The sequence below is a fragment of the Pristiophorus japonicus genome, chromosome 8 (genome assembly GCF_044704955.1).
Source record: "Pristiophorus japonicus isolate sPriJap1 chromosome 8, sPriJap1.hap1, whole genome shotgun sequence".
In the NCBI taxonomy this organism is placed as follows: Eukaryota; Metazoa; Chordata; class Chondrichthyes; family Pristiophoridae; genus Pristiophorus; species Pristiophorus japonicus.
The window spans coordinates 210,743,905-210,756,389 of NC_091984.1; the positions used below are offsets into that span (position 1 = coordinate 210,743,905).

The following is a 12,485-nucleotide window of genomic DNA, read 5'->3' on the forward strand; positions in this document are numbered from 1 at the left end:
AGGTATGAGATGATTGGCAGAATGAAGGAAGCTTTAATGGATCTGCAAGTGGTAGCTGCAGATCCTAGATGTCAAAAATATTTGTCTTTTTTAAAAAAAACACACACACACATGGGTTATCACTTTGCCCTTCATCCTCTTCTTCCCTACCCCCATAGGAAGTGAGATCTGTTAGTTACCATGAACCCTGCTGGATAGAAACTTGAAATAATTCTTCCACCAAAAGCTGAAGTTTGTAATATTCCAACTCAATAAAAAGCAATGTATGCGAGGAAGGAGAACAGTTTCTGTAGATTTGTAATTACATCACACAATACAAATTGTAGTTCCCTAAGGATATGGGAGAAAGATATGCCGATTCATGTAAGTTTGTATACTTACTAGCTTTTGTGTGCCTTAACTTTCCCCTTCAATGTGGGAGGAAGAGTTAAGTACAAACGTAGCATTTGAAAATACATTTATTTATGAAACAGTTGATTTGGGGCTTAAATTATCACGCCACTGTTGCAATGTGTGTACACAACGATATATTTTTGCTGACCGTTTCTCTTGTAACTTTCAAATGCCTATAAATGTGCACACTGGGTTTGATGAGAAAACTGATAGGGTAAGGGATAAGCATTTTTTTAATAAATATTATAAGCAATTTTATAAGCAATTGGGTGGTAGTGAAAATAAACAATAATTAGTATAGCAGTTTGTAGTTGGAAGGATAATTTTTTTTAAAGGGCATCAGACTGGCATTTGGTAGAACACAAGAAATAGGAGCATGATTAGGCCATTTGGCTCATCCCTGCCTTGCCATTCAATAAGATCATGGCTGATCTGATCATGGACTGAGTTCCACTTTCCTGCTTGTTCCCCACAACCCTTTACTCCCTTAGCGCTAAAAAATCTGTCGATCGCCACCTTATCCCCCTTGCAATAAAGGCCAATGCACAAGGATCCCAGGTCCCTCTGTACTGCAACACTTTACAATTTTTCTCCATTTAAATTATAATTTGCTTTTCTATTTTTACTGCCAAGTGGATAACCACATTTTCCTACATTGTACTCCATCTGCCAGATTTTTGCCCACTCACTTAGCCTGTCTATATCCCTTTGCAGATTTTTTGTCATCCTCACAATTTGCTTTCCCACCCACCTTTGTATCATCAGCAAACTTGGCTACATATTTCACTGTCCTTTCACCCAAGTCATTGATATAGATTGTAAATAGTTGAGGACCTAGTGCTGATCCCTGTGGCATCCCACTAGTTACTGTTTGCCAACTGGAAAATTACCCATTTATCCCAACTGTTTTCTGTTAGCCAATCCTCTATCCATGCTAATACATTGACCCCAACCCTGTGAACTTTTATCTTGTGCAGTAACCTTTTATGTGGCACCTTCTGGAAATACACCACATCCACTGGTGCCTCCTTATCCACCCTGCTCAAAGAACTCCAGCAAATTTGTCAAAACATGATTTCCCTTTCATAAAACCATGCTGGCTCTGCTTGAATGAATTATGCTTTTCCAAATGTCCCACTACTGCTTCCTTTAATAATGGACTCTAGCATTTTCCCAACGACAGATGTTAGGCTAACTGGTCTATAGTTTCCTGCTTTTTGCCTGCCTCCTTTTTTTAAAAAATAGGGGTGTTACATTTGTGGTTTTCCAATCTGCTGGGACCGCCCCAGAATCCAGGAAATTTTGGTAGATTACAACCAGTGGATCCACTATCTCTGCAGCCACTTTTAAGACTCTAGGATGTAAGCCATCAGATCCAGACGACTTGTCCGCTTTTAGTCCCATTATTTTACCGTACTGCTTCATTCGTGATAGCGATTATATTAAGTTCCTCCCTCCCTATAGCCCTTTCATTATCCACTATTGAGATGTTTTCAGTGTCTTCTACCATGAAGACCCAATACAAAATATTTGTTCAGCGTCTGCCATTTTTCTGTTCTCCATTATTAATTCCCCAGTCACCTCTTCTAGGAGATTAACATTTACTTTAGCCACTGTTTTCCTTTTTTTGTGATTGTAATCACATACTTAAAATTGATATTTGATGCACTGCCACTTTAAATTCACGGTTCAATCCTTTTTTTAAAAAATGTGGTTGAATAGCATCTATGACTGATAAAGTTGTCTGTAGCTACTGAATAACTGCATTGATTATGGTACCAAATTAGAGACCAGCAAAGTTCCTAATTCAATTCCTTGTCTGTTGGATTAGCAAATGGTATGTGGATGATGATGCAAGCCTTCACTTTTCTCTGGAGTGAGGGGAGGTGAGCATCAACCCATATATATGGTCTTGGGTGCTTGTGTAGGCTTTACTTCTAGGCCTGAACTTTAAATTTAAAGAACTGATATGGTTGTATCTTTAGTTTGAGTAAATTTGCTTGCAAACACATTTTTGTCATTTCAAAGGCCCAAGATGATCATTTATGATCCCATGCATTGGCAGCTGTGTTCAGTCATTCTGGCACCATTGTATTGGGATTGTCAGCATTGCAATGACACCAACGGTTTTATTTTAAATTTTAAATGGTGGTTACATTTTCTCCTCACCTACTTATTTGCCTTGATTGGGTATGGTTTCCTTGCCCAAATAACCCTCTTAATACCTTACCAAAGTAGCATGTTTCATGTGGAGGCCTAGTTGGTGAGTCTTGGCAACATATTTAGCAGTATGGCTACACCCAGGCCTCATGAATTCCAAACAAAGCGGGCTGATTTTTGTATCTGAAGCCCTGCATTTCTGTTCTGCGAGTTCCTCCTCAACCTCCTCTGTACTTATCTCTTTCTCACTTGCTCTTACTCTTTCTCTCCCTTTCAGGAGAGGAGAGAAAATTGGTAAGAAAATACAAGTGCTCCTGTATATTCCTACTATTGTGCAAATACTCCATTGTCTAGAGGTTGAATAAGGAAGCCCAAATGTATCATGATGGATCATACTATGCCTTGAATTAAATGGAAGTAACATTTCATTTATCCACTGCAAATATTTTGGTAGGTTTTGATCTTCAAGATTGAAATAGGTTTATTTTGCAGAATAGGAATCAATTTTATATAATTCACCAAAATTAGCTGAGTAACATATTTTTTCTTTTTGTAGATTATAGTACCTATACTCAAGCTGCAGCTCAACAAGGGTGAGTACTACTGAATCAAATATCTACACAGTATGTGTGTATGTTTATTTAAAATCAGATGTTTACTAGATTAGTACACTAAGGGGATTGATTGCGTTTACATGTGGCACTTTAGCATAACTTTGATGTACCAATACACTTGCTGATCCTTAATTACCTGAAATTCCTCCACCAACAGTGACTATAAGCCAACAATAGTGTATCATATTAAATTACTCAAAGTGCTCTCCAGATTACAAAGACAAAATCTATAATTGGTACAGTATGTCTTTCAAACACCCACGATCATGCCTTTGTGAAATCCTGAGGGTGGGGGGATGCTGACTGCTATGTGGAAAATTTCATATCCTAGCATTGTGCTTTATTGAAATTCAATTGCTAACAGTGATTGAGACTATTTTTTAAAACCTATTTGAGTCTGTAGAAATATCTTGTATAGTTTAGAATTTGCAATTTTGTTTTGAAATATGGAAAGTTATTCATTAATTTGTAATTGTTCTATCAATGTACCGTTTTAATGAAGGCTGTCAATTTACCTATTTAGACTTGGGTTTGAAAACATTTCAGCAATATTTTGTTGCATGTGTATAATTACCAAATGTAAAATGCTATTTTTAGAAAATAGCACATTACAATATATGAAAAATAGCCATTTGTCACTTTCAAAGTTCTTATGTTTTTAGAAGGGGCATGCAGTTCTTTTCTAATTTTGATAATTTTTCTCAGTCTGATGATTCTGACTGCTGGGGTACAGGTCCAGAAGTAGCTGCAGATCTCTAATATCTGGCCCAAGTGGCTATTTCGTGAAGCTAAGCTGAATAATATTGGATTATTTGACTGTAAAAAGAATCACAGCAGAGCTTGATCCTATCCTTCACTAATGTGACTCGTGCTTCCTAGCCGATGTTGTACTTCCTGTGGCTAAATTCTTCCCCATTTACTAGCCATGGGGTGCAATGGCCAATTGTTAATACCAGCTAATTCTCAAACAATTGAATATGGGACCATCTGGTCTTTACAGCTTCATCTGCAGTGGGACTGTGATAGTTCATCCAAAGTTAGCAAGACCTTGGCAACAGTCGATATCCTGCATGTGTGAGGCTGTACTGCGAGATTGCATTTATATATAATGGTATATCATTGACCTAATGTCAATTCCTCTAGCATTAGATATTTAGGCCACCTTTTTATAGGATTCTGCCAGGAATTTCTATGGCCAAGGCATTTGATCCTTTGTTAGAAGGGGAATGTGGGTGGGATGGGGCCATTAATGCACACTATATATGTATGTAAAAGTTCTGATCTGTTTTCCACCCTCCTGCAAATATATTATAAAATCCATATCCTTCAATACTGGTCAGACTCTGGTCTGGATGCAGTTGCCTCCAATCTAGGCTTTATATAGTGGAACCACTTGGACTGGACCATGTGACCAACCTTTCCTAAATGCAGAGATAGCTTTTGATCTGGTAGTTGGAGGAAACTTTTTTTTTGGGGGGGGGGGCGCAATTGATAGGCAAGGGTATTAAAGGATACAGAACAGCAAGTGACCAGGAAAGCCAATTGTATCTTGGCCTTTATTGCAAAGGGGATGGAGTATAAAAGCAGGGAAGTCTTGCTACAGCTATATAAGGTATTGGTGAGGCCACACCTGGAATACTGCGTGCAGTTTTGGTTTCCATATTTACGAAAGGATATACTTGCTTTGGAGGCAGTTCAGAGAAGGTTCACTAGGTTGATTCTGGGGATGAGGGAGTTGACTTATGAGGAAAGGTTGAGTAGATTGGGCCTCTACTCATGGAATTCTGAAGCATGCGAGGTGATCTTATTGAAACCTATAGGATTATGAGGGGGCTTGACGAGATGGATGCAGAGAGGATGTTTCCACTGATGGGGGAGACTAGAACTAGAGGGCCGCCCATTTTAAAAGAGATGAGGAGAAATTTCTTCTGAGGGTTGTAAATCTGGAATTTGCTGCCAAAGAGAGCTGTGGAAGCTGGGACATTGAATAAATTTAAGACAGAAATAGACGTTATGGGGAATGGGCGGGGAAGTGGAGTTGAGTCCATGTTCAGATCAGCCATGATCTTATTGAATGGCGGAGGAGGCTCGAGGGGCTGTATGGCCTATTCCTGTTCCTATTTCTTATGTTAGAACCAAGATGGGTTGGTGATCTGTCGGAGTGGCAGAACAGGCTCGAGGGGCTGATTGGCCACCTCCAGTTCCTTCCTTTTCCTAATTCTTGCTAGTTGAGTTGAATTATCTTTGGCAGAATAATTGATTATTATTATTGACTCGGGCAGCTCAGTACTTTTAATGGTCATTTGTATCATAATGTTTAAACTATGTAAAGACTTCGTGTCCATCTTTACAGGTACGGAACCTATGCAGCTCAGCCTGCTCAACCATATGGACAGACAACTCAAGTAAGACTTAAAACAACTACTTTTGCAACACGTGTTAATCTAGCAGCACACCTTTAGCAATTCTGCCAATTATTTTGAATTTATGGCAGTTTCAACAGTTTATATTTTGCCAGCCTAACTTAATAAAGCCTTTTTCTAAACATTTGCAACTAGGCATATGCGCAGCCAAGTTATGGAACCTATACCCAACCCACTGACACGACATACACTCAAGCGCAAACAACTGCAGCGTACGGACAGACAGCATATGCTGCTGCATATGGGCAACCTCAGACTGGTAAGAGTTGATCTGTACTGTACCGTTACATGTGTCTAATTATATGATTAATTCTGAACTATGGTTTTTTTTTTTCTTCTGTCTGCTTTCTTGGGTAGAAGGGACATTTATATGATGAATTCTGAACCTGTATCTTTTTTTTTATTGCTGTCTGTTGTGCTTTCTTGGGTAGAAGGGACAAGTGCAGGTTAGAGTGCCTGGTCATTGTTGCATGATTCGTGATCTGTTTTGTTACATTGCTGCCTTACATCAAACATCTGAAACTTCGTTGTAAATTTTTGTCATGCATGTTCAGTGTTGTCACTAGACTTATTTAACACTGTTCCATTATGCTACAGGAGAAAATAAATTGCACTTAAAATAATTTTGTGGTTTGTAATTCACCTAAAATTGCACCAACCAGTGACCAGATTTGTAATCGCCAGTCATTTGCCATATACTTGTACAGCTCCTAGCATTTTCAGTGACAACTCCAGTTTGAATTGGCACTATAGTTGTACTGTGTGTTTCTCAGTTTAAGCAGAAATATTAAGGAAAACCTCATGCTTAGCATTATGCCAATTAATTTCTAATTACACCACTGATTCAATAAAGATATATAGGGTCAGTATTTGGTGCCACATTGTAAACCAGAACGTTATTAACAGGTTTTTAAAGTAATGCAAGCTTAAATATTGAATATCTACAATATTCACTGAAATGTCAGCCATTAGATTGGTGGTTCCACTGTAGTGAAGTGGCAATCTACAATATTGTATTTTCAGCATTTGTTTTTATTGTAATTCACATTAGTTGGGGGGGGGGGGGGTGGAGAAACAGCAATATGTTAAGGATGTACTTATTTGTACTGCAAAAATGGCCAACATGCTCCACCCATTGTTTCTGATTGGTCCCCTTGGAGGATAAGCAACACACCCTGAAGTTTCACTGGTGTGTGTAGCTGGAACCACCCATCCCAAGGTCTCTCTGACTTTGCAAATTGTAACTCGATCCACTTTGATTTCCTGAAGTGACAGAGGTCAGAGCTCCCCAAGAGACGAGGGCCAGCCGAAGTGCCTTCTCCCAGTACACATTCCCCCCCTCCACAATAGATGGGGCAGGCATTATGCAAAGATTGTTAACAGGATTCTTGCGTATGAAGTGAATAATGGCAGTGTCGTCACTTCTAGATATCATCCACTCCCTTGTAGGGGTTGGAGGAACGTGATCGCCTCTCCACACAGTCTCTCTCTCTCACTCTCACTCTCTCACATATTCTCTCTCTTTCCCCCCCCCCCCCCTCCCCCCATCTCTCTCCCCCAGGCTGGCCGGGAGGGGGAAGAGTCTGAGCCGCAGCTCGTGCATGGAATGATTCGAACCGGGACTTGTCTGTCTGTCAAAAAAAAGTGCGACCGGGCTGGACAGATCCCTGTCTGTCAAAAAAAACTGCAGTACAAATAGTTACATCAATATGTTAAAGTGGATCAGGAATGAATTTCTGCTTCAGCCCCTGTATGCAGAGGAGTTGTCTTTCATTGCAGTAATGTATCACGAGTGGCTGCATAAATGTTGGAATTTCCTGCTCATGGTATCAGAAAATTAATGGATTCATGATGGCTAAGCAGCCATTTAATACTATGTTGTGCAACACATGCCTCTTATCTGGGCTTATTCAGTATCCCTGGATAGAGAGGGGTGCATCAAACCGAATTCCAGTTCCAGATGATTATCCAATGAGATCTAGAAATATGCATGTGAGGATATTTGAGGGAATAGCATTGCCATGGCTGAATGTTCATTACTATCAAATAGCCAAATATACAGATTTGCACAAGCAAATAATTACTTGAGAGCTATTAAAATGTTGCCAGTAATTGAGTCTTTTATCGTGGCATGAGCTGAGTGACTGAGGGTCGTCGTCCCGTTCTCCACCCCCCTGCCCCCCAGTTTATAATTAAACCACTACTTCAAGCTATCTGTTCCTGACTCCCAAGTTTACTTGCATCCTCCCCTTGCCTACCATTGGTGGCTCTACTTTCACTAACATCGACCTTGTTCTAGCATTCCTTTCATAAGCCTCTCCATCTCCCTATCCTTTTAAGATCATCTTCAAAACCCGCAATGTTTCCTAATCCTTGGGCTTGGCACATGTTTTTCTCAGGCCTCTGAAGCACTTTGGCACATTTTTCTACATTTAAAGGCACTATGAAAGCAAGTTTTCTGTACTTTTTGTCAGGAAAAAATGACCACAGCCTACAAATTGACTGGTGTATTGTACTGGGTTTACTTTGCACACCTATATCCAATTAATTCAACGCACCTATATCCAATTAATTCAACGCAAGTATAGCGCATTCAGTAGCATTGACCTGTTACAATACAATGCCATCAAATGGGTTTTGTTCAACTACATTTGCGGGCATTGTGTAGAACCTCAGAAAAAATACAAATGCTTTAATATTTTCTTTTTGAATAGGTTATAGTGCTCCCGTTGCACCTCAGGCTTACAGCCAACCTGTGCAGGCTTACAGCACAACTGGATATGACAGCACTGCCACCCCTCAAGCTACTTATGGGCAACAGCCCACCTATGGTCAACAGCCGACTTATGTTGCATATGGACAGCACACAGCTACAACCGTTGCACCTACCAGGTATGTATCTTGCAATGCGTGGGTAGAAGAGCGGAGAAAACGGTAAATAATATCATAGACATTTCAGTACAGAAGAAAAGGAGGCCATACAGCTGTTGTGCCAATGCTTGTTCTTGTAACTGGAGCTATCTACTTTAAAAAAAAAAAAAAAAAAAATTCCATGTCCATTTCCCATATCCTCTTGTAGGTTTTTTGAAATTCATAGTTGAATTATACACCTGCCTCTTTTTGTAGTTTCTTTTTCAGCAAAGTCTCAATTGTGACTTAATTGTTTGTGGTAAATGCCTGTACGGCATGATATGTTTGCAACATTTGAGTACTGAGAATTTTTTTTATTTGTTCATGGGATGTGGGCATCGCTGGCAAGGCCAGCATTTATTGCCCTCGAAGGTGGTGATGAGACGCCTTGAACCGCTGCAGCCCCTGTGATGAAGTTACTCCCACAGTGCTGTTCGGGAGGGAGTTCCAGGATTTTGACCCAGCAACGATGAAGGAAGGGCGATATACCTCCAAGTCAGGATGGTGTGTGATTTGGAGGTGGTGGTGTTCCCATATGCCTGCTGTCCTTCACCTTTCTAGGTGATAGAGATTGTGGGTTTGAGAGGTGCTGTCGAAGAAGCCGTGACAAGTTTATAAATGCACAGCACAGAAATGTACCATTTGGTCCATGTATGTGGGTCTATGTATCCAGTCTTTATTTTTAAAAAAATGTTAATTTCGCAGTTGCATTTAATCTTGGTATTCAGAGCAACCTGGGTGTCCTTGTGTACACATCACTGAGTTAACATGCAGGTAAAGCAAGCAATTCGAATATTGGCCTTCATTACAAAAGGATAAGTCTTAAATTATATAGGACTTTGGTGAGACCACACCTGGAGTACTGAGTACAGTTTTGGTCTCCTTACCTGAGGAAGGATATACCTGCTTTGGAGGGAGTGCAGCAAAGGTTCACCAGACTGTTTCCTGGGAGGGGAGGAGAGGAGAGGAAAGGAAGGAAGTTGTCCTATGAGGAGAGATTGGGGAGACTAGGCCTATATTCCCTAGAGTTTAGAAGAATGTGATCTCATTGAAACTTAGAAAATTCTTAAGGGGCTTGACAGGGTAGATGCTGGGAACATGTTTCTCCTGGCTGGGGAGTCTAGAACTAGGATTGAGATGAAGAGAAATTTCTCAAAGGGTTGTGAATCTTTGGAATTCTCAAGACCAAGGTTGATTTTTGAATATTAAGCAAATCGAGGGATATGGGAATGGTGCGGAAAAGTGGAGTTGAGATTGAAGATTAGCCATGATCTTGGGCCAGAATGGCATAATCTTGCTCCAATTTCACATGTTCATAAAACTAGAGTACAAGAGCACTGGTTTTTGACAATGCTACAACTAATTTCAGTACAAAACATAAGTTTGTTTAACTTGGCTCTAACTGTCCTAAACTATTGCAAAACACTTTTTTTGACTTGCATCAAAATTGTGCTCTATTCCAAGTGATGTTCAAATGTTGAGAAAGTTGGTTCCCTAAAACTTAGAAATGAGAGCGAAAGGGTTTGTAGTTACTGATAGGAAAACATCAGAAATATTCACATAGTTGAACATTTAACGATGTCCAGAAGATTTGAAAGGTTTGGTTCCTGGGCTGGCAGTTGCACACTTATTTTGTAGCCACACATTTGTTACTCCTTTAAGCTAACTGGCTTTTTGCATATTAAAAATGTTCTACTAAATGGATTAATTCTCACATATGCTGTACACGAGAATTCTCTCTCTCCCTCTCGCTCTCTCTCTTCCCCCCCCCCCCACCCCATTCTCTTTCCCCCCCACCCCCCATATTCTCTTTCTCCCCCTCCCCCATATTCTCTTTCTCCCCCTCCCCCATATTCTCTTTCTCCCTCCCCCATATTCTCTTTCTCCCCCTCCCCCATTCTCTCTTTCTCCCCTCCCCCTCCCCCATTCTCTCTTTCTCCCCCCCCCCCATTCTCTCTTTCTCTCCCCCCCCCCCATTCTCTCTTTCTCCCCCCCCCATTCTCTCTTTCTCCCCCCCCCATTCTCTCTTTCTCCCCCCCCCCATTCTCTCTTTCTCCCCCCCCCCATTCTCTCTTTCTCCCCCCCCATTCTCTCTTTCTCCCCCCCCCCCATTCTCTCTTTCTCCCCCCCCCCATTCTCTCTTTCTCCCCCCCCCCATTCTCTCTTTCTCCCCCCCCCATTCTCTCTCTTTCTCCCCCCCCCATTCTCTCTCTTTCTCCCCCCCCATTCTCTCTCTTTCTCCCCCCCATTCTCTCTCTTTCTCCCCCCCCATTCTCTCTCTTTCTCCCCCCCCATTCTCTCTCTTTCTCCCCCCCCATTCTCTCTCTTTCTCCCCCCCCATTCTCTCTCTTTCTCCCCCCCCCCATTCTCTCTCTTTCTCCCCCCCCCCATTCTCTCTTTCTCCCCCCCCCCATTCTCTCTTTCTTCCCCCCCATTCTCTCTTTCTTCCCCCCCATTCTCTCTTTCTTCCCCCCCATTCTCTCTTTCTTCCCCCCCATTCTCTCTTTCTTCCCCCCCATTCTCTCTTTCTTCCCCCCCATTCTCTCTTTCTTCCCCCCCATTCTCTCTTTCTTCCCCCCCATTCTCTCTTTCTTCCCCCCATTCTCTCTTTCTTCCCCCCCATTCTCTCTTTCTTCCCCCCCATTCTCTCTTTCTTCCCCCCCATTCTCTCTTTCTTCCCCCCCATTCTCTCTTTCTTCCCCCCCATTCTCTCTTTCTTCCCCCCCATTCTCTCTTTCTTCCCCCCATTCTCTCTTTCTTCCCCCCCATTCTCTCTTTCTTCCCCCCATTCTCTCTTTCTTCCCCCCCATTCTCTCTTTCTTCCCCCCCATTCTCTCTTTCTTCCCCCCCATTCTCTCTTTCTTCCCCCCCATTCTCTCTTTCTTCCCCCCCATTCTCTCTTTCTTCCCCCCCATTCTCTCTTTCTTCCCCCCATTCTCTCTTTCTTCCCCCCCATTCTCTCTTTCTTCCCCCCCATTCTCTCTTTCTTCCCCCCCATTCTCTCTTTCTTCCCCCCATTCTCTCTTTCTTCCCCCCCATTCTCTCTTTCTTCCCCCCCATTCTCTCTTTCTTCCCCCCCATTCTCTCTTTCTTCCCCCCCATTCTCTCTTTCTTCCCCCCCATTCTCTCTTTCTTCCCCCCCATTCTCTCTTTCTTCCCCCCCATTCTCTCTTTCTTCCCCCCCATTCTCTCTTTCTTCCCCCCCCCCATTCTCTCTTTCTTCCCCCCCCCCCATTCTCTCTCTTTCTTCCCCCCCCCCATTCTCTCTCTTTCTTCCCCCCCCCCATTCTCTCTCTTTCTTCCCCCCCCCATTCTCTCTCTTTCTTCCCCCCCCCCATTCTCTCTCTTTCTTCCCCCCCCCCATTCTCTCTCTTTCTTCCCCCCCCCCATTCTCTCTCTTTCTTCCCCCCCCCATTCTCTCTCTTTCTTCCCCCCCCCCATTCTCTCTCTTTCTTCCCCCCCCCATTCTCTCTCTTTCTTCCCCCCCCCATTCTCTCTCTTTCTTCCCCCCCCATTCTCTCTCTTTCTTCCCCCCCCATTCTCTCTCTTTCTTCCCCCCCATTCTCTCTCTTTCTTCCCCCCCCCATTCTCTCTCTTTCTTCCCCCCCCCATTCTCTCTCTTTCTTCCCCCCCCCCATTCTCTCTCTTTCTTCCCCCCCCATTCTCTCTCTTTCTCCCCCCCCCCCCATTCTTTCTCTTTCTCCCCCCCCCTCCATTCTCTCTCTTTCTCTTCCCCCCCCCCCATTCTTTCTCTTTCTCTTCCCCCCCCCCATTCTCTCTCTCTCTCTTTCTCCCCCCCCCCCCCAACCCCATTCTTCCTCCCTCCCTCTTCTCTCCCTCCCGTCCCGCCCTCCCCCTTCTCTCCGCGCTCCCCCTTCTCTCCGCGCTCTCTCTCTCTCCTCCCTCCCCTCTTCTTAACGTAAAGATGACTTGTCTAATTGCTAATTTAACTTTCAGAGCACAGGATACTACCAAGCAGGATGAA

The 12,485-nt window shown here is 42.7% G+C and overlaps 1 protein-coding gene across 1 annotated transcript in view; it reads left to right on the forward strand.

Moving 5' to 3' along the window:
* Positions 1 to 12,485, forward strand: part of LOC139268982 (RNA-binding protein EWS-like) — a 34,719-nt gene that overhangs the window by 2,295 nt on the left and 19,939 nt on the right. The window contains 4 exon segments of the mRNA XM_070887894.1: positions 3,110 to 3,146; positions 5,521 to 5,572; positions 5,726 to 5,849; positions 8,305 to 8,482. Coding sequence (XP_070743995.1) covers positions 3,110 to 3,146; positions 5,521 to 5,572; positions 5,726 to 5,849; positions 8,305 to 8,482 — 391 coding nt within the window.